The sequence below is a fragment of the Dasypus novemcinctus genome, chromosome 24 (genome assembly GCF_030445035.2).
Source record: "Dasypus novemcinctus isolate mDasNov1 chromosome 24, mDasNov1.1.hap2, whole genome shotgun sequence".
In the NCBI taxonomy this organism is placed as follows: Eukaryota; Metazoa; Chordata; class Mammalia; order Cingulata; family Dasypodidae; genus Dasypus; species Dasypus novemcinctus.
Genome location: NC_080696.1, coordinates 58,112,436 through 58,135,725, shown reverse-complemented (window position 1 = coordinate 58,135,725; position 23,290 = coordinate 58,112,436). Strand labels below are relative to the sequence as shown.

The 23,290-nt window shown below is 41.7% G+C and overlaps 1 protein-coding gene across 1 annotated transcript in view; it reads right to left on the bottom strand.

Moving 5' to 3' along the window:
- DOK5 (docking protein 5) overlaps positions 1 to 19,584 on the bottom strand; it is a 173,362-nt gene extending 153,778 nt beyond the window's left edge. The window contains exon 1 of the mRNA XM_004447715.5: positions 19,211 to 19,584. Coding sequence (XP_004447772.1) covers positions 19,211 to 19,276 — 66 coding nt within the window. The 5' untranslated portion in view covers positions 19,277 to 19,584. The remainder of the gene's footprint in view (positions 1 to 19,210) is intronic.
- Between the last annotated feature and the right edge of the window lie 3,706 nt (positions 19,585 to 23,290).

The window sequence follows — 23,290 nt, the reverse complement described above, 5'->3', positions numbered from 1 at the left end:
ATCGCACCTGGGTTAAATGTCTCTCCTTACTCCTGGCTCCAGAACTTTAAAAGGGCATCTCTCAAAAAATAGGCTGCTCCAGCTTAAAATATTCTCTGACCCACCATCGTATCATACTCCCCTTTCATCCCACTTCCCTACACCGAGTTTTTTCCTCTGTAGGAAAGAAAACCCTTTTGGTCTAACGCTTGAGAAGCTTGCTGATCTTGCAGACAGAGCATTCTCCCTATTCCAATAGCCCCTTTCCCACTTTGCAATAATCCTTTTAAGTAAAATCTCTCTTTACCAAGTCCAGAGCCTTGTCAAAGTCATGAAATATCTCTTCGCCTCAGTTTCCATGGCACTAACATACAGGTACCAGACAAGTTAATATCAACACTCTAGGTACCTATTAATGCTGGCCCGTTTCTCTTTTCTCATATTTCAAAATGACTGAATTTATTATTTTAATGTTTCCCTTGAACTTAATATAATCTTCACCTGCATGCCTCTCCAGATTCAGAAAACAGTAAGAAACACTTTTTAAATAACCCTAATATTCTCATTCTTAGTCATTTCTCCAACTATGCCATTGTCTTTCAGAGTTTGACTCTTTGGAAGACAAAATGAGAAATTGCTATTTCTAATTCTGTATGCCTAATGCCCATCTAAAATTAAGATTACAGTTTCCCTGGAATGTCTGACCTTAACTTGAGGGAATTTGACCCAATCTTTGAGCTAATATTAGAGTAATTAGTCTAACAAAGAGTTTTTTTTTGTCTTTGAAGTATTCGACTTCATCGTTCTCTGAAAACTAAATTTGAAAGTTAAACCCTAATAAAAAGTCCAATCTCCTTCATACAGACCTGATCCTGTGTCTATCTCTCTAAAATGAATTTAACTTTAGAAATTTATTTCAGTATGATGAAGAACTTTTTCAGTCCTTTGTGTAAAACCATCAACATCATTAAGAGGGAGTTCAGCAGCCTGCGGAAAAGTACTTCCTTCTGTATCTTTAATCAATCTAGAAACATCTGCCAGTCAGCATATCGCCTTTAACTCCATTTATTGCAAAAATATTCCCCTGAAATTCACAGTCGCCAAAAGAAATTGACAGCTATGGGGGAAAAAATCAAATGTTTCTTCTCGGAAAATGGGCTATTTGTTGGCCAAATGCCCTGCTCAGGATTAAAGCAGAATCAATCCACAGAAAGACATTTTCCCTCCCTCTGGCTACCGCAAACTATAACTAGAAAACCCCCTTTTATGATGGTATAAACAGGTATTCAGGAAAAAGAGCTGTAATCAGGGCTTTCAGTCAAGAAAAGCCAAAAGTAATATGCATATAAATCTTGTCTACGTTTATTTGGAGCTTCTTTCAACCAGAGAAATACAAGTTTGATACTGATAATTTACCCAGTCCAAATTTAATGTAATAAACCAGTTAAATTACATTCTTCATTCACTCATTACACGACTCTATTGAAGAAACTGTGGCATTTTAACAAAAGACATGACGTAAGCTACTGAATTTTCATTTTATGAAAATTAAACTAAATAATCATTTTAGTTTTGACACCATTAGGTAAAATACAGGCAGAAACCCTGGGCCAATATATCAAACAAAACATTCTCTTGAAAAAGATGTTGGGTCCTTCTGTAGCAGAATGGGCTCAAGCTGCAAATTTTCAATTACAAGTCAAGTTTGCCCCAGGTTGAGTTTCCCTGGAAGCAGATTCTGAGAAGATCTGTGTGCAGGAAATTTATTGGGGAGCACTCTCAGGATCAGCACCTTGGAAGGAGTGAAGGATGCAGGGTTGGGCAGAGGAAGAAGCTCACAGTGATATGGTCTTAACAATGACCTCTCAACATTCCTCCCCTCAGGAGCTTGAATGATTGCAGAATTGTCCTAAACTGAAGTAATGCATTAAGCAATCATTGAATGTCCTGAATTGCCTCCTAGCAAAGGGCTTGACTTTTGGCAAGGCAGCTCTCCTCAGCACCAGCAATGGGCAGAGCTGCAAGCTGTCAGTCAACAAGGCTCCTAGCAGCTGGGGGAGGAATGCTTCAGTCCTGAAAGGGGGACTGGGGCAAGGAGGGCAACTCCAACACTCACTCCACTGGTCTAGCCCAACTGCAGCCAACCTTTCTGCCATTAGAATGCACTCTGAAATGTCCAGGCCAGTGGGAAAGATTAAACACTCATTATCTTTCATGATAATGGTGAAAGAATTTTGGTCCTGCTAACATATCCAACTTGAATGTTGAAAGGAACTTCAGTAAATGCATAGAGTTCCCAGCCCCTTTCCAGGAGGCCTACTGAACAATACGGTAAACAGTAAAGCTATACCCGGGAGGAATTCTTTAACTCATTCATTCATTCAATGGATAGTTATTGAGCTCATACTGATGTGGGCTATGGGTGGAAGGCTCTTTGTCTCTTCAGAGAGAACTAAGTTGTTTGGCTTGTGGGTGTGGAACGGTAAGAGGCTGCAGTCCTGCCCTTAGGGACAGTGGAAGCGGCTCCAGTCCCAGGAAATGTTTAACAATGCAAGGGCTACAAACTTTAAGTATTTAGGGGAAATGCAAAAAGTAAATAGCTAAAAGCTTATCTAGAATGTCTGGAGTCCATGCTAAAAGCTTACCTAAGATGTGGAAGATATATGCTAATTGAAGCCTATTGAGAACTGAAACAAAGGGACCATGTGGCCTTTCCTCTCTGTATAAAAGACGTTTGAAAATCTTGTTCGGGGCTCGGGATTCAAACTGAAAGCTCCCGAGTCCGGCCGGCCGGCCGTCAATAAACCATTTTTCCTTCTCAAAATCATTCCTGAGTCCTGGCCTCTCTATACTCAAATAATTGAACTTCTCTTAAATTCCACAACAATACTATTTGAGGAAAAGCAAGACAAGAACAAATTGTAACCTCACATGCTAGTGAGGATAAAATCCTCAAAACAATCATCTCAAAACATATATTTAAAAATAACCACAAGTGTTACAAAGAAATAACATAGGGTTATGCTGTCCAACAGAATTCTCTAGGATAACAGAATTTTTTCTATATCTGTGCTGTCCAATAGAGCAGCTACTAGCTACATGTGGCTACTGAGCACTTGAAATGTGTCTAGTGTGTAAAAAAATTGAATTTTAAATTTTATTTATTTCATTTCAATTTAAATATCCACATGTAGTGAATGGCTACTAGATGTGGTTGGTACAGGTATAGGGAATCATGCAAGAGAATCAGAAAAGAACTTAATTTAGATGAGCAAATGTCTCTCCAAATCAATGATATCCCAGCTGGGATATTCAGGATGAGAAGGAAATAAGAGTAAGGGGAAGAACTTTCTGGTCAATGGAAAAAGCATATGTTAGGGCAGTAACAAAAGGAAGAGAGGTTGGCCACTGGAAGGACTAAAGGAAGTGTTTATGGCTTGGGCACTGATTTGGGGGAGTGTGGTATGAGAAGCAGTAATTGAGGTAGGCAGATCAGTGTCTTGAATATATTGCAAAGATATCCATGTGTCAGGGGAAGTATGATATGACCCAACTTAACTTTTTAAGTGATCATTTTGCTGTAAGCAATAGGCTTGGAACTTGGGGGACTGGCCAAAGACCACAGGCAAGAGACTATCCTTTAGGAATTAAACACACCCATATAGAGTTGAACACACTCTGGGGTAGGATGTGAGAAAATAGATACACCTGAGCGCACTCACTCTCAGTGGGAATGTACAGAGTTCAGCCTCTTTGAAGGAACACGGAAACGTATACACCTTTGGAGGAACAATATTCACTTTAGGAATTATCTTAGAAAAATAGTATCGCATATGCACAAGTGTCTGCACAAGAATGCTGTATTAGGCCTCACCAGAGAAACAGAACTGACAGGAAATTATTTATTATAGGAACTGGCTCACGTGATCATGGGGATTGGCAAGTCCAAATTCTGTAGGGAAGGCTATAAATTGGAAATTTGGAGGCAGGTAAAGTTGAGTTCCCCAGAAAAAGCTGGCTGGCTGAAGTAGAAGCAGGAATTCCTTCTGACTTCTGAAATCCTCAGTTTTACTGTAAGACCTTCAACTGATTGGATAAGGAGACTCCCCTCATTGCTGAGGGCAATCCCCTTTATTATTTGTAGATGCAATCATCCATAGATTCAATGAACTGACTATAAATGCAAATCCATCTCACAGTAACAATCAGGCTTGCTTGACCAAACACCTGGACACCATAACCTAGACAAGTTAACAAAGACGTCACTGCTTCTTGTTTAAATAGCAAAAACCGGACATTACATAAATATATCCATTATTAGTGGAATGATTAAAGAAATAGTGGCATAGTCAAATAAATGAACAGTAGGCAGTCACAAGATTTTTTGAACAGTGCTCCAACATAAAAGAAAAGAGACAAGGTCTGTAATCATGTTATATAATATGAACCCATGGGTGTAAAACAAATTATGCGCACACACATACCCATACACATAAAAATGTCTATGCATAAAAAAAACTGTTGATAAATGCATATATACACAATAATCTCCTAAGAATTGCTATTCCTGAGAAGTGAGACAAGTCTAGGGAACAAGGGAAATTTCCTCTTCATTCTATTGTTTTTGCTTTGCTTTATTTCTTTACCATGTACATGTAATGTAAAACACTACTTAATTAAAAAGAATTGATACACCTGAAAGCTACCCTTCATAGTAGCTAGAGTAGGCCTTTTCTTTTGGCCAGAAACTCAACTCTGCCTTTTCTGAGATAAGGTCACTTTGGAATCTAAAGCAAATAACACATTTAAAAAGTTATCAAGTGCTTGTTTCTGGTCTGATACAGCTGCTATTCTTTGCTCACAAGGCCAATGATGGGGCACTGGGGAAACCAACCCTCGGCTAACAGAATACATCACGTACCTGGCTGTGCTCTTTATATTCACAATCACACTGCTGGCTCTAAGAGGGACAGGTGGTAGGAGAGGGAGGTCAAGCATTTATATCTCCATCTCGCCGCAAAGGAAGCTGAGGTGTGAGAAGTCCAGTGACATGCAGCAGTCACAGCAGATGCCAGCAGCAGGAGGGCTGAATACCAGGCCCTTATTCCAGCCAGGTTTCTCTCCTGCACATGTGTACCCTGCTCTAGGGACTGCAGTTTAGATACTGCACAAGGACTTCAAATAAAATTCACACGCTAGAATTCAACAAATCTTAGAATTTCTTGGGATGTATGAAATGGGCATACACTACATGCTAGAACTGTCTGTTTCATAATTGAATAGGCATAATGTTATTTCATGATTTCATTCATTTACTCTACAAATAATTATTGAGCACCTACAATGTTCCCACATTACACTAGCTACCGAGAATTCAGCCATGAACAAAACAGAAAAAGTTCTCATCCTCTTGGTACTTAAAGGTAAGCAGAAGAAACAAGGAATAAGGATGTGAATAATTTGAATGCTCATTACAGTGATAAGTGATCTTGAATGAAAAAAAAGAAAGGAAATCAGACAGATAAGACCTGGAGGAGCCCAACTAGGATTGGCAGGTCACCAACAAAAATACATGGTAAGTAAAAAAATACCTGGCAAAGAAACAAGAAAATTAATTTTGTGAACCCTATGCATAGTAGTAAATTAGGGTGATGTTCTAGAAGGATTTGAGGAGACTACTTCAGCTGTGGATTAGGGCAGGACACTTGGAGGCAGGAAGCTGAGATCTGAACACCAAGAAGAAGGCAACCAGGAGAAAATCAGAGCTCAGATCAGCCTCCAATAGGAAAAGAGATACTTCTTCAGCCCTAAAGGGGTGAAGGTAGAACTCCCAAGGAAAGGATTCTTTCAAATCTCACTTCAAGCCACACTTTACATCTGAAGAAAAAGTGGTTAGGGCGTCCATCTACCACATGGGAGGTCCGCGGTTCAAACCCTGGGCCTCCTTGACCCATGTGCAGCTGGCCCATGCGCAGTACGATGCACGCAAGGAGTGCCCTGCCACGCAGGGGTGTCCCCCGCATAGGGGAGCCTCACGTGTAAGGAGTGAACCCCGTATGGAGAACCAGCCCAGCGCAAAAGAAAGTGCAGCCTGCCCAGGAATGGCGCCGCACACACGGAGAGCTGACACAACAAGATAACGCAACAAAAAGAAACACAGATTCCCATGCCACTGACAACAACAGAAGCTGACAAAGAAGACGCAGCAAATAGACACAGAGAACAGACAACCAGGATGGGGGGGAAGGGGAGAGAAATAAAGAAAAATAAATCTTAAAAAAAAAAAAGTGGTACTTTTGCAAATAGCCAAAACACTTGCCCATTGAGTGATAGAGATCAAGAACCTGATGAAATGCACCTTCAAACTTTCTGGGGATTCAAAGAGGCATATTTTCTTAGAGGAGTGGGGTTTTTTGTTTGTTAGCTTTACTTTATTGAGACAAAATTCATATAACATATAATTAGGGAAACGGACTTTGGCCCAGTGGTTAGGGCGTCCGTCTACCATATGGGAGGTCTGCGGTTCAAACCCCGGGCCTCCTTGACCCGTGTGGAGCTGGCCCATGCGCAGTGCTGATGCGCGCAAGGAGTGCCGTGCCACGCAAGGGTGTCCCCCGCGTGGGGGAGCCCCACGCGCAGGGAGTGCGCCCGTGAGGAAAGCCGCCCAGCGTGAAAAGAAAGAGCAGCCTGCCCAGGAATGGCGCTGCCCACACTTCCCGTGCCGCTGACGACAACAGAAGCGGACAAAGAAACAAGACGCAGCAAAAAGACACCAAGAACAGACAACCAGGGGAAGGGGGGAAATTAAATAAATAAATAAATCTTTAAAAAAAAAAAAAACATATAATTATTTTAAAGTGAACAATACAGTGGCGTACAGGCAAAATGCTGTGGGATCGCCACCTCTATCAAGAAGTTTCCGTCACTTCAAAATAAAGCCCTGTACCCACTAAGCAGTGTCTCTTCATCTTCCCTCCCCTCAGACCCTGGCACCTAGCAATTGTGCTCTGTCTCTAGCGATTTACCCATTCTGGATATTTAAATAAACAAGACTCATGCAATATGCGACCTTTTGTGTCTGTGACAGCTTAGGGATTTTTAGAAATAAATTTTTCTTTTACTGAATTAACATATGATGTGAAAATTTTTTAAAAATGCATTTTATGACTTTAATTTCACTCCTAAACAACGAAACCTTTATTAAGTAAATGCTTTGAACTCAATGCTAATGTGTTAATTAAATTTGAGCTGGTTCATTTATAGGACATGCTAGTTTCTCTTTCTACCATCCAGTGAAGTATTCATTTTATATTTGGGTGAAGGAAAGACAAGTCTTGGGCATATCTGCGATAAGTCTGTAGTATTTATAGAATGGAAGGTGACGTAAACACATATGACAATATCAGAGGTAAGGTCCATAGGATAAGATTACCTGCTATTGGGTTCACTGGAGATTTTTTTCTTTAAAAACACTTTTAAGGTGTTTGTAGAAAATAAAACATTAACTCAGGGAAATTTTATGAAACGCACTTTCTTCATTTCCTAGGGGTAATGGAACAAAGCACCACAAGCTGTGTGGCTTAAAACAAAAGGTATGTATCATCTCCCAACTTTGGAGGCCAGAAGTCTGAAATCCTAAGGTGGGCAGAGCTGTGCTTACCCTGAACCCTGCAGAGAACCCTCCCCTGCCCCTTCCTGCCTGTGGGGTTTGCTGGCAAGCCTCTGTGTTCCTTGGCTTATCGCTGCAGCACTTCAGACGCTGCCTCAGTTGTCACGTGACCATCTTGTCTCCTCCGACTGTGTATCCACATTTCCCTCTTTTTATCAGCCATGTTGGATCAGGGACCTGTCCTAATCCAGTATGACTTCACTTTAACTCATTCCATGTGCAATAAACCCTAATTCCAAATAAAGTCACGTTGTAGGTACCAGGGACTAGGACTTCAGCAGATCTTTTTGGGGGTCCCAATTCAACCCATAACACGGACTTCAAATGATCAAAGTGCAATGGTTCTGAGTTTCCCAAATTTCAGTTATCCATAGGCCACCATCTGGATCTGCACTGGATCTGCATTCCATTGCCTACCACCTCCATGATTTTAGCCACTTCCTTGTAACACATGCATAAGTTATTTATTTAAGTTACTCCACTTTGTAAATTAAATAAGCATATTTAAAGGGGAAGATATGCATTCTTATTTTAAAAAGAAAACCAGGATCTCTTGAAGGTAAATGTAAAATTTAATACAGTACAAAATCAATACAATAAAATATGATATGGCTATATGAAGATCTCTGCACCTGAGTGCAGTTCTTTCTCTCTTAAATAAAGGGAGCAGTGAGCGCTGCAGCATTTTCGAAGGCCATTAGCCTTCACCTCTTTGAGATAAGTTGACTAATAAGTAACACTTTCTTTCTCATTTCATGATTCAGTGTTGTTTACTGCCTTAAAATTGTTTCTCAAGATGTATAATTCTCATATTTGGGCAAAACTGTTAGAGTTAATAGGCAAAAGCATTGTGGTCAGTCTTTTAATCAACTCTATAGCTTGCCAAGATACTCAGCTCTACATTTTCTTAGATAGTGTTTTATTAGGAGCTCTTAAATAAGCACAATGTTGTAAAAATTTATTGCTGAAGTTAACAGGGAAAGAAAAGTAAAATGCTACCTGGTTTGCATACCCAAAGCTATGAATCATGTGCTGAGGTATGGCTGAATTAATTTCTACCAGTTCTTGCAGACAATGAACAATAAATATCTTAATCTTTTAAGAATAAAAATCAACACTACAGCCGTTCATTGAGTTCCTATGAGTCAGGCACTGGAGTAAAAGTGTGATATGCTTATCTTTTGTGAGAAGTATATTATTATCTTCATTTTTGTAAAGATCAAAAAGATTAGCTAGTACATGGCCAAGTGGAGATCCAAACTAAAATGTGAGTCTCAAGCCTACTTTTCCTACAATGGGGAAAATAATGCATGGAATCAAATTTTTTAAAAGAGGCAACATCCCAAGATCTGTTTGCAGATATAGACAATGTTATTCTAAAATTTATACAAAAGGCAAAGGAACTAGAATAGAAAAAAAAACTATGAAAAAGAATAAAGTAGAGGAATCAGTCTACTCAATTTCTAGATGTATAATATAGCTATATATATAGACATATACAGATACATAGCTGCACATATGGAGACATATAGATCAATGGAAAAGAAGGGAGAGCCCAGGAATGCTTAATGAAGAAAAGATAGCCTTGTCAAAACTGGCACTAGAACAACTGGACGTCCACAGGCAAAAAAAAAAAAAACTCAACCTGAACCACACACCTTATAGAAAATTAACTAAAAATGGGTTGTGGTGGAATTAGATTAATGGATACTTGTGGTATGGGAAGGATAGAGGGATTGAAAGTTGACTGCTAAGGGGCAGTTTTTCTTTTTGGAATAAGGAAAGTTCTCTAATATTGATTGTGGTAATGAATGTTCAACTCTGATTTTACCAAAAGTCAGTAAATGTACACTTCAGTGGATTATATGGTATGTGAATATATCTAAATAAAATTGCTTTTTAAAAACAGGATCATGGACTTAAATATAAAATGTGAAACTAAAAACTTTTAGGGAAAAAAAAAAAAAAAACAGAGGAAAAAAATCTTCAGACTCTTGGGCTAGGCAAAGAGTTGTTAGACTGGATGCCAAGAGCACTATCCATGAAAAGAAAAATTGAAATTTGGGCCTCAACAATATTTAAAACTTTTGCTCTGTGAAAGGCCTTGTTAAAAGTATGAAAAAGACAAGCTACAGACATGAAGAAGTATTTCAGACCACAGAGTCAACAAAGGACTAACATCTACAATACATAAAAAGAAGACTCAAAACAGTAAAATGCAAACAATCCAATTAGAAAATAGGCAAATGACCTTGAAAAAAACATTTAACTGAGAAGTAGATCCAGATGGTATAGTAGGCTGAATAATGACCACCCAAAAATCTAATTTAGAATTCTGATTTAGAAATTAGGACCCAAAGTCATCAATGTTACCTTACTTGGAAAAACTAACAACTACCTTATTTTCAGAAATAATGACATTAAGGATCTTGAGATGCCTCAATAATCCTAGATTATCCAGGTGAGCCCTAAATAACATCTCAAGTATCCTTATAAAAAAGAAATGCAGAGGGAGATTCCAGAACCACAGAGAAGAAGGTCATGTCACCACAACGGTAGAGAAGTGATGTGGCCACAAGCAAAGGAATGTTGGCAGTGAACAAAATCTGACCAAGGCAAGGAGGAGATGCCTCCCTAGAGCCTAAACAAGTAGTGTGTCCCTGCCCATACCTGGATTTCAGCCAGTGAAACTGATTTTGGACTTGTGGCCTCCAGAACTATCAGAGAACCAATTTCTATTGTTTTAAGCCATCAGTTTTGTGGTCATTTATTACAGTTACCGTAGGCAACCAACACAAATGGCAAATAAGAACATGGAAAGATGTTCAACATCACTAGCTACAGCAGTTTGATATTGTTTATGATCCCAAAAATAGATATTGGATTATGTTTGTAAACTGGTCTGTCTCTCCAGGCATATTAGATTATAAAAGATCCAGAAATTTCACTTTTACTTGATTAAATAATGATTAAGGCTTTCATTGGGTCACCTCAGTAGTATGTTGCATCCCCACTCCTTTGGTGGGTGAGGAATCAGAAAGAAAAGACTTGGCAGAGAACAGAATTTGGAGTTTTAATCCTGGAGCCCAGGAAGTAAGCACACACAGAAGCAGATATGTGAGGAAGGAGAAAAGTCTCCATTAAACACAGATAGAAGCCCCGGGAAGAATGATGAGCTGTTCACCTGACAGCCTACAGCTGGTCTTATGGAGAATGCTGAGCAGCTGAGCCCAAAGAGAAACGAGCCGTGGGAAGAGAGGAACCCAGGAAGCCTGAACCCTTGCAGACATGGGCAGTCATCTTGCTCCAACACATGGCAACAGACTTTGGTGAGGGAAGTAACTTATGCTCTATTGCCTGGTAACTGTAAGCTTCTACCCCAAATAAATACCCTTTATAAAAGTCAACAGATTTCCGGTATTTTGCACCAGCACCCCTTTGGCTGACTAATGCACTAGCCTTGAAGGCAATGCAAATTAAAGCCATGGTAAGGTATCACTACATGGTATCAGAACAGCTAAAACAAAAACTCATGACATCACCAAAAAATAGTGACACCACCAAATGCTGGCAAGGATGCAGAGGAAACTGGACTACTCCTACATTGCTGGAGGGAATGTAAAATGGTACAGCCATCCCGGAACACAGTTTGGCAGTTTCTCAGAAGCTAAACCATACAACCCAGCAATTCCACTTCTGGGCATTTATCCCAGAGGAATGGAAACTTACGTTCATGCAAAAACTTGTACATGAATGTTTATAGCAGCTTTATTTGTAATAGCCCCAAAATGGCAACAGCCCAATATTATGGAATACTACTTAGCAATAAAAAGGAATGAACTACACAATAACCCAGATGAATCTCCAGAGAATTCTGCTGAGTAAAAAAAGCCAATCCCCAAAGGTTACACACATTTACTTAACATTCCTGAAATGACAAAACTAGAGAAATGGAGAACAGAACAGATTAGTGGTCGCCAGGGGTTAAGGAGAGGGTAGGGGCAAGAGGGATGAGTGTGTGGCTATAAACGGCTGGGAGGGCTGCTGTGGGGATGGAGACGTTCTCTGCTTTTCCTGCACTGATGTCAATATCCAGATAGTGACGCGGTACCTTCTATTTAAAAGACGTCATCACGGGGAGAAACGGGATAAAAGGCGCCAAATAGCTTTCTGTATTATTTCTCACAACTGCATGTAATTCTACAGTTATCTCAAATAAAAAGTTTAATTAAAAATAATAAGCCTCTGGCTCTGGAACCTTTTGGAAGGTGGAGGGTTGGGGCTGGGGAGGGCCGGAGGCAGGGAGGTCCACACCTCTGTTAAGAATCTGATACAAAAAAAGCAATGAAGCATCCCCTCAGAAAAATCACCTTTATCCTATCTGGATTCCACCAGGAACATAATACACACAGCTAATGTTTACGTCCTCTGAATCCAGGGCATAAACAGGGGTTGGGAATGCTAGGTAAATAAAGACAGCCCTCACCCTCACCCCACCCTTCTGCAAAAACCAGCTTCTAATCACTAATCCAAAATTTAGCCATCTGAATCCTAGAAGGAAGCTATTTTAATTTCAACATGCACACATGTCTCACAGCCTTTCTAAACTCACAATTTTATTTTGAATTTCACAGGAACAGGGGGTTGCAAGGGGAAGGCAACATAATCTCCTCCTGGCTCAGAAATTTCAAAGATTTTTTTTTTCAAAATAAAATTCCTGGAATAAGAGGAAAATCAAATGTGTCCTTCCACCTTTCACAAAATAGAGCATTCAGATATCTGCAGATATCTTTTCATTTCCATTTCTGACCTGTTAGACCAATTCATCCTTCACCTACAGCAAATATATTAATCTCATGTTTCCAACGTGAGTCCAAAGTTAGACTGTAAATTCCTTGAGGATGCACCTGTCTCATCTGAGGCGGTTTACACTGACCTGAACACTAGAAGGCACTCAATTAATAGTTGATGAATGATAAAAATAATGAAAGCAAATATATTCCAATTGAAAACAAAGTTCTTAAAATATTAAAGATAATGATTCCCTGAAAAATTACAAATATGACTTAAAAATAAATATCATCTAATGATTATGATAAAAAAAAATACATTGTCAGATATGGAGGAAATCACCATATCAATAATTTGGTTTATGCTTACACACAAAGTCCCTAAATTGGTCATTCTTTGCTTAAATCAATTCGGAGGATGATGATTAGAGACTGACCTTATGTGTAAACTAATTATATCAGCCTCACAGACAATGGGATGAAGATGACTCAGATACCAGCTGAAGCGCACTTGTGATGTAGAAACCATGTCAGGGAAGCTGATTCAGACAGGGCTGAAATACTGAGCAGTTCTGATTTCCACAGGCAGGTTCAGTCTATTTGGTCAGAAATTTCACTACTGGCAAACTAGTCCCTGATACCTCTTTCTTTTGAAGACAAAAAGCAAGAGTTCACATATCTGACTGAACGGTTGAAATGTTTGTGGTGTGAGTGTGTACATATATTCATATTCCAGTGGCACATGATGAGTTCATTCTATTTATGATTTTCATATTGTGATTATGACTTTATCATTGTGCCAAGAAAAATGCATAGATCTCAAAAGCCTAAGCAAAATACTAAAAAGCCTCTTTGACATAGGTGAAACAGGGAAAAGAAGTCTACTTCTTCCCCAAAGCTATCTGTTAACAGACGAATTTTTCAAATCCGTTTTCTGCCACCCAAGAGAAAGGCCCCCAAATTAACAGAAATATGAGCTAGTCTGATGAATTCATTCACACTGAAGATACACTTCTCCTTACTTGAACTCCTTGCCATTTATCTAGGGATCATGAAAAATCTTACACTGGTAAGCATTCTTTCTATACAATCAATGCCAAGCAGTATTCATGTTTGTCCATTTATTATTTCATGGGTATTAAGTTTGTTTCTCAACTAAAGCAAATTCTCTGAGGATAAATTATTGCAGGAAAAGCAGCGAAAGTAATATTAGCATCACAAAATTCGGAGTGGCAGCTGTGTGAAGCCCTTTTTAAGGATCATCTATTAGGTGAATATTATCAGCCTCCCTATTTTACAGAGGAAACTGGGGGTAGAGATGTTAAATAACTCACCAGAAGTCACTGAGATGGGATTTTTTTAATGCAGTGCCGTGCCAGAGCCTGTGCTCCTAAACCATGACACAGTGATGGGTTCATTCATTGATCCGTCCATTCACCAAATCTTCAGTAAGAGCCCACTTCCACACCAGGCTCTGTTCTAGGCACTGCGGCACACCTACAATGCCAACCGAGAGGACTCCCAGCCCTCGTGGAGCTCACGTACTATTTGGGGGATACAGACCTGAACATAGAAGTAAAATTTGCCTTCTACAAGGTAAAGTGGTGATAAGTCTTTGGAGGACAAAGGAAGGGAAAGAGGGGGAGGAGGAAGGGAGAAAGAAGAGTGTGATGTGGAAGACCTCACACAGAAGGTAAGGTCTGAGGAAAGGCTGAAGGAGGGAGGAGCAAGTCGTGGGGAAGGGTGTTTCAAACAGAGGGAAAAGCAAGCGGAAAGGCTCAGGTCAGAAGCTGAGATGGCAGGTGCAAGGCCCAGCCAGGATGCCAGGATGGCTGGAGAGAAAGAGCTGGGGGAGAAGAGTAGGAGACGAGGCCAGAGAGACCCGAGATGAGGACAGAACACACAGAGCTTCCCCATGGCTATGAGGTTTTAGTCTGGAGGGTATGAAAAGTCACTGCTGTCTGAGCAGCCAGAGGACATGATCTGCCTTACGTGTCCAAACAGTCACTCTGGCTATATTGAGAATGGATTAAAGGAGGCAAAGATGCAGGCAGCAAGGCAAATTAGAATGTTATTCAACACTATAAGGGATAGACGAAGAGGGCTTGGACTGGGGCTAACAGTGGATGGTGTAAGAGACAGTCAGATTCTAGATACATTTCAAAGATAGAGTCCATGAAATCTCCTGATGGATGGGCTGTGGAGGTAGGAGAAGAGAGAAGAAAGACCCTGACAGCAAGGTTTGATTGATTGATGGTTTGATTGATTGATGGGTTGGTTGACTGATGGATGGATTGATTGGTTTTTACCTGGGCAACTGAAATGATAAAATCTCTAGTTTCTGAAAGGCAGTCATCTCTAAGAGAAGCAGATTTGGGTGAGACAATCAAGGATTTGGACATGTTAAGTTAGAGATGTCAGACATCCAAGTGGAGATGTGGCATACAGAGTAGGCCGCAGGAAAGTATAGTTCATAGAAGAGGTCCAAGTTGATAAATTCCTGGTTGATATCAAAGAAAGAGATGTTTAAAGATGAAGAACGGAGTGGTTGTGTGTAGCTAAAAAGAAGAGGTCTGAGTTTAAGCCCTGGGGCTTGCACTGAGGTCATAGCATGGCAATTATTGATTGGGAAATTCTCTCCTTTGCAAGATGAGAAACAAGATGAAGATAGTTGCATGGTACCATCTAAGCCACACCACGTGACTCAGGTTAATGACTGCAGGTCACCTGATTCATACCACTTGTCTAAGAATAAATTTTTAGTGCCTATTGTGGATTGCCACATAACTGTAGACAACTGCTCCCCTCCCTTCTCCAAAGTCCCCCAAATAGTAATGTTGACATTCTTAAACAAGCACTTTCCCTAGGGTAGTTTGAAAATTTCATAAACTAATGGAGATTTAGCTGGCAATGAAGTTTTTTTAAAGATTTATTTATTTATTTATTTCTCTCCCCTTCCACCCCACCCCAGTTGTCTGTTCTCTGTGTCTATTCGCTCTGTGTTCTTCTTTGTCCGCTTCTTTTGTTGTCAGAGGCACGGGAATCTGTGTTTCTTTTTGTTGCGTCATCTTGCTGTGTCAGCTCTCCGTGTGGCGTTGCCATTTCTGGGCAGGCTGCACTTTCTTTCGCGCTGGGCGGCTCTCCTTACAGGGTGCACTCCTTGCACATGGGGCTCCCCTACGCGGGGACACACCTGCATGGCAGGGCACTCTTTGCGCTCATCAGTACTGTGCATGGGCCAGCTCCACATGGGTCAAGGAGGCCCGGGGTTTGAATCATGGACTGCCCATGTGGTAGGCGGACGCCCTAACCACTGGGCCAAGTCCACTTCCCGCAATGCAGATTTGAAGATACTGAAACTTGTGAGTTATAAGAGCTGAAATTTAAGTTTTTTGAGTTTAAAGAAAAAGTAAGTCTATATATATAGAATTGCTTAACCATTTAAACTAGCCTGCTACTCATTTGCATGGAGACGTCCATTGAATTAAGACCATTTATATATATAAGTTATTTATAAAAGCTTCAAATAATGAAAACCTGTAGAGCTACATAAGTTTTCCATCTTTGGACACTTCCTCATTGAGATATAATCCCTGTATCCTTCCACCACCAATCCTAATTCATCTTCAATTACAGATAATAAAATAATACTATTGGAATCAATGCTGAATACTTCCATTGCATTTTTGCAGATATTTTCTTAACATCATTAAAGAGTACATACTGTACAGAATAGAAACTGAAGCTAAGTACAGTCAAGGGTCATAGGCCCATGAGTAGTAGAAACAGAATTTGTCCCTTTCTCCTCTTTTTCCAAATCTGTGAAGGCATTCCTTGGCACAGCTGCTTGCCATGATATGTTGTTTTATTGTTTAATTATAAACTCACCCAAACACGGTTCTAATCCACAGGCTCTTGTCTGGACTCCATTAATAAACCATCCAGTCATATTAGTTCCTAAAGAGGCTACCCAACTGTAAAGTCATGCCTTCACTATGCAACTGAATGCATATTTCAGTGTGCATTTACTGTCTACTCTGTGCCAGACATTACACTCTACCTCCCTTTGAGATTTACACATGTTCTTAGAATATACATATACTATATGGAGCCCAGATTAAAATCACCCACTTTCTTTCCTTTGGACAGAGGGTCCCTATGCCATTTCCACCGACACTTCCTTCACCACTATTTGCAGTCTCCATTTAAACTTTGGTGTGCACTGTGTTCTGACTACTATGTAATTAGCTTCTTTCCTAAATTATATCATAAAAACATTTTTTTTAGTGGACATGGTGGATGATGGGTATGGGGAAAGGCAGGAAGAGATGAGAGGTGGAGGCATCTTTGGGACATGGAGCTGCCCTGGATGGTGCTTCAGAGGTAATCACCGGACATTGTAAATCCTCACAGGGCTCACTGGATGGAATGGAGGAGAGTATGGGCCATGATGTGGACCATTGACTATGAGGTGCAGAGGTACCCAAAGATGTACTTACCAAATCCAATGGATGTGTTATGATGATGGGAACGAGTGTTGTTGGGGGAGGGAGAGGGGGGGTGGGGGGTGGGGCTGAATGGGACCTCACATATATATTTTTAATGTAATATTATTACAAAGTCAATAAAAAAAAAACTGAACAGGAAAAAAAAAACAAAAAACATTTTTTTTAATTAACTGGTGATGAAACCAATGTTAACAAATAAGACCAGATATTTATTTGATTATGTTTTTTACCTTTTCTCTCCATGAAAAATAATCATCATTCAATGGAGCTTCTTAAATTTATTTGACTGTTAACACAGACAAAATGAGTAAATCCTGAAAAACTGTAATGCTCACTGGCATCCAAAATACTATAAAATAAAATAAAATAAAAAACCACTAATACAAACTAAAATATATTTATTTTCCTTCTGCTTCAAATATGTGTCCATAAATATTGGCACAAACAACAGACTATAGTGTGTCAGTTATAGTAATATAGACAAAAATAATCTCAATTGCCATAAATCAGAAAGTTACGGTAACTAGTCTTTCAAATAAATCACCATGTGTCACAATCTGGCATAAACTCCAATCCCTTTGAATAATTCACCTTCTGTCATTAATAATGCATGTCCTCTTTCCTATTGGAATGCTCCCTACCACAGAATAGTTGGAAATTGTTAACCAATTTCTTCAGTTGAGATCATGGAGTAAATATAAATTTAAAATGGTGTTTGTTTTTAATGCTCCCATTTAAAATCCTAACACTTGGCCCAGGAGGTTATCAAAAAGATAAAGTTACTATTATTTCTTTCCCTTTAAGTGGAAGTCACTCAGTTGGGTACCCCAACAATAGTCCTTCTTGCCTTTGTGAGTATTTACATAGTAGAAAACAAAATCAAGGAAATTGAGGGCTGCCAGAGACTGGTTAGTTGTCTGACAGGGACTGGTTAGTTGTTACATTTTCCCCTAATTGTATATGTATTTGTCTACAATAGCCTAGAACATAACTGCTAAAATGTGATAACCACGTGGGAAGGGGGGAAGTGTTAGAAAAATCAAGCAAGAGTTTAATAATAGCTGCAGATGTTTCCCATCACCTACCCTACCATGTTTTCCTCCCTAGCTTAATTTACCATGGTGAAACTTCCTTTCAATTTTCAGTAAAATTATCTGGCACCTAAAAGAAGTTCAAAGACCAAATAAGAGAGATGTCAAATGACAGGTTTGCAGGGAATTATATTCGATTTATCACTCTTGCCCTCGAGGGCCCGTTTGCATTTCCGACGTTACTTAAGTAAACTTTCCTCTCCCCGCTCCCAAACGCTCAAAACAAAAAGTATTTTAAAAAGCCACAGTACTTGATACAAGACAATAAGACAATGAGCTAGACTGAAATTTTTCAAAAGTAAGAGTATAAATTCCAGTTATCTTCCCCCTCCCTCAAGAATGCCTTCACCACACTCAAGCCCAGAGGCAAAATGGGTCCTCTCCTGAAATCCCACCAATAAAAAGCAAAAGGAGAAAAAAGGGCAAAAAAGGGAAGAAAAGAAAGATGCCTTCCCAGTGCCAGGCGTCCCTAGCGGCGTGGCCTCAGATTCATTCATTCCTTCAGTGCGTATTGACGGAGCGCTCGCTCCTAGCCAGGCTTTCTGCTCCAGCCTAAAGGATCCTCCACCGCGTTTCCACTGTGCAGTCCGGCGACAGGCACTCACCGCCCGGGATAAGGGCCTGGGAAAGTCACACTCGGGCATCTCTTACCACCGAGGTTAGCCCTGGCCAGAGCCCAGCCCACCGCCCCGGTCAGCACCTGGGGGCAGAGTGGGGTGCGCTGTCCAGGACAGGATGTCCGAAGAGCCCTTTAGCCTGGCAGAAATCTCTCGTGGGGTTAGAGTCAGCGACCTTGTTCGCACTGGGATCGTCCGCCCTCTTTCTCAGCCCTTGGAAAAGTAAAGTTGGCGGCGAGGGGCGCCGGGCACCCCCGCCCGCCTTTCTCAGCCCTAACTCCCATGGCTACCGAGAAATATTTATTAGAGTCGGATGGGCTCCAGTGGCCACTGAAGCCGAACACGCGGCCCCCATCAGAAAGCCAAGTCATCCGAGAGATAAAGATAGATCCATTACACGCCTAGATGCTGGCCCTACAGTGACAGCCTTGGGAGACGTTCGCCACCGCGCAGCTCGCCAGCGCGCCGCCGGGGAATTGCCTTCCACCTTCCGAGATGCTGGCCGGGAAGAAAGACAATCGAGGGCGCATTCGGGGAAAAAAGAAAGGCTACTTACCCCCAGGCGCCTGCTCCGGATCCTCACGTACCCTTGTTTCACGATGTCATTAAAATTGGAAGCCATCCCGGACAGCCGGTGACCCCCCTTTACCCAGGCGCACGCACCCTAGATCCAAAGTGGCTTTGGGGAGGGGCGAGGGGCAGCGTCCAGAGAGAGAGTGGAGGGTGAAAGCTAAAGAGCTGAGGCTGCTCCGGGCGCGGCTCGGGGGCTTCAGCAGGCGCACATCACTTTTCTCGGCGCCCCAGACCCGGAAAGTGGGCGCGGGCGGCGAGCCGCTTCGGGAGCGCGGGGAGCGCGGCGCGGAGAGGCGAGGCTGGGGCGCCGGCGTCAGCTGACTCGGCGGGCAGCCTGCGGGAGGAGGAGCGGCGGCCGAGGAGCCAGCCCCGTCGCTTCCCACGGCCGAGGAGGAGCTGGAGGAGGGAGGGGGAAGGCGGAGGAGGAGGAGGAGCCGCGCGGGGGCCGGCCCCCAGCGGACCGACTAGCCCGCAGGCGCCCGCGCCCTCCTCGCACCTCCTGCCCACCGTGCTCGGCCCGCTTCCCCTCGGGGTCCCTCCTGCCCCCGGCCCGCGCTGCCAGCCGGCCCAGCTCACGCTCCGGCTCCGCTCGCTTGGGCGGCTTTTTGGGGAGGAGGGGCAATTCCACTTTTTTCCAGTCACCACCAACCCCGCATCTCCCTTCTACCCGGATCCCTTACGGGAGGAGGAAGGGCTGGCCTTGACCTTGGCAGGTGACGGGAGGGGTATCTTGGCTCAGGCTGAGTGCTCCCACGGGCTGCCTTGGCATCCTTGGAGTCACCCCTCCCCGTGCGCTTCTTTCCCGCCAGGGAGTAAATTTCCCCACTGCTAAGACTTGGCCTTATTAATAGATTAATATTAATCCCACAAATCTGACCCAAGATAGGTGTTCAGTCAACCCCAAGTGGTTATTAAAATGGCGACCTAGCTGACAGGTAGCATTCTAAGCCCTTTGCCTGTTATTAACTCATTTAAACTCCCTTGTACCTGAGGAGGAAATTACCCCTTATGCAAATACAGGCTTTTGTTTAAGCTCAGCCCCTGGCAATAGAGCTCACCCCTGTAACCATTTTGTGTTAGTGCCTGTAAAATAAGGTTAAAATGATTTGACACTAGCAAGCACATTCTTGAAGCCTGCTCTCATTAATGACAGTCATGCACGTTTATTGAGCACCAGCAGCTCGGCATTATTCTACTCTTTTGAAGAGAATAAGGAGGTAGGTACTATTAGCTCCATTTCGCAGATTGGGAAATAGAGGCTTTGAAGCTGGGACTGCAGGGAGGTGGCACTGTCTTACACCTCTTCTGATGTGCAAATATCAAGGGGGTGGAGGAAAGCTGGGGTTACTAGGTGGTTTCCAAGGAAGATCTTTCTAATCATTTGTACTATCCACAAAGGTACAAATGATATCAGAAATTAGACGATTCTCATTCCCCAGGGGTGACCAAACAAAGACTGGGTGGTCTATGATCAGAACTATCTAGAGGAGGATTGATATATCCAGTGGACTGTTTGTCCTGATGACATCTGAAGGCCCTTCAACTCTATACGAATCTTTCCTTTCTCTCTGGGAACACGAGCTTTTAAGTCACCTCAGCATAATGGATGTCAGTAAAAGAAGAGAATCACCCAAGAATATGTCATAGAATTGAGATTAAATTAGGACAATCAAAAAGCACATATTCTATGAAAAATGATGTTTTATGTTTAATTCTCACACCAAAAAAAAGGGATGATGATAAAATTATTTGGAGAGCACTTTTAGAAGGCTAAGAACTTAAAAAAATATATGCTATCTATGGTTGCCATGGAAGAGAGGTGTTAATAAAGGCATTTGCCAACACATCATTTATAGTCCAAGTATCATAGGAACAAAGAATGAAGGAATTAAGGCATAAGGAGCTGAAGTGAATGGCCCAAGATAGCAGAAGTAATTGCTGACAAAAACTGAGGCCTAGAAAGCGATCCCTTAATATTAACAGTTAAATTTGAGTAAAATCAACATCAATAAAAAATTAAACTAGAAGTAAGGAAACTAAAATCTAATAGAAAATACTAAACTAGATTATGAAGAAACAAGTGGTTTTTTTTTAATTACAAGATTGAATCCAGTATATGATTTTGTTTGTTTTGGTAGAATCAAATTGACAAGCATGTAAAATATACCAACAATGTCATGGCATACACAGGGCAGGCACTTCCATTTGTCCAAATTATGCAATACACAACTATGGCAGAGTGGGGAAAAAGTAATTCAGAGATACCTGACGTGCTTATACACTTGCATAGTGCACAGCTTGCACAACTGTACACAGCCAAATAGCCATACAATTTTGTTTCACTGGAGATAATTCTGTCACGTACAAAAAGCCATCATTTCAATTTCTGTTTTTAACTCAACTTTCAACCCTTAGAAGTCATTTGTAGCGTGTATTTCTGTTTGCTTCCTCAACATCCAGACTTTGCTCTTCCAATACTGGTTGCTGGGCAGGTAGGAGTATCTGTACCATGAATTCATCCAGGGATTCAACTAGTGGATCAGCTGTGGCACTTCAAGACATGACTTTCAACTTTGGGTCTAGATACAGCTATTTCCCAAGGAGGAGGAAGAAAGCATGGAAGGAAGAGTGCCTCCAAATAAAAATGTCTAAGGCACTATGGTTCTGTGATTTGAAGCCTCAAGAATCACAACTAAACTTCATGAGGATGTATTTATAAGAACCCAGATAAAAATCGGATAGTCCAAAATTTCCTGTGGCCCAATCAGGTCCTGACCGAGGGATCGGCACAGAGTTGAGCGTGTGATCTAGAAGATCCAGTCAAAGTCATTTGTGGGATGATTAGATGGAAACACTGAGGGTTGAGCTCCTAACAATGAAATGAGAGCCTGCAGCTGCCAGTGGCCATCTTGGGATGAGGGGAGAGCCTGGCTGAGAATAAAACCCTGCCTGAAACTAGAACTACCTCTTGGACTTCCCAGTGCCATGACCCACTTATTTAAATTTTCTTTTGATTTTTTTATCTGAACACATTTAATTGGATTATAGAGGGTACACTCCCCAGAGCTGAAGCTAAGAGTAGGCAAGTGAGGCGCCTAGGGTGCAAAATCTGAGGAGGAACTCCCTCTCAGTGCTGACCTTCCACTGCACCTCCTGACAATGAGGGGGCTTCCTTAAATCCTGTACTCAGGCACTTCACTTACCTCACCCTAGTCCTGGCCTGATACCAACCTCCTTATTATTAACTAAAATAAACTGAGTGTGTGTTCAGAATGGAATACATATCATAGTACTCTTCTCCTATTTGGGCATACTGGTTGGTTGGAAACTAAACTATGTCACGTACTGAAATAGAACTTTATAACCAGAGAATTGCAGAGCTAGAAAGTAATCCCAGGGTTACCCGGCCCCACACAGTCGAAGCTGAAATCCACTCCAGCTCAAAACATGTGAACAACTCTTACCCTTCCCTCTGCATTCCATTCAGCCAATAATACTAATAATTGCTCTTTTTATTTAGATGTTCAGGACAGAAAATGACATGCATAAATCCAGAGGCTTCCTCACTTTTCCAGAGTAGGTGGTAGATTCCCAAAGTTTCACCAACTACCACAAATTACTAAAGCTGTGGCTGAAATGGCACACGTCCAATACCCTCACCAAAAATAACTTGAACTTTGGCCCCACCGCCTGCTGCTCTCCGTGGCAATGTCACAGAAACATACGCAGCTTTTCCTCCAGCAAGGTGAGAAAGTGCTAATGAAAATGCCTTGGCTATCACCAGGGAGGGAGATTTTCTTCTCCCTGTCAAGAAGACCTCTCCTCCTCCAGTCCTCACCCAGCTAAAGGAGGATGGTGTGGAATATGCCACTGAAATCAGGTGGGAGAAAACCTGGGAAGAGGTGCGCTACGTTCATTACTCATTCCTTCCTTTCTGCTTTCAACAAATATTCACTGAGCAACTGCTCTGGGCAGGAGCTGCCTCTGGGTAAAATAGGATTTTTCTCTCTCTGACTCTTTCTTTTTCTCTCTCTCTCTCACGTGTGCACACACACACACACCA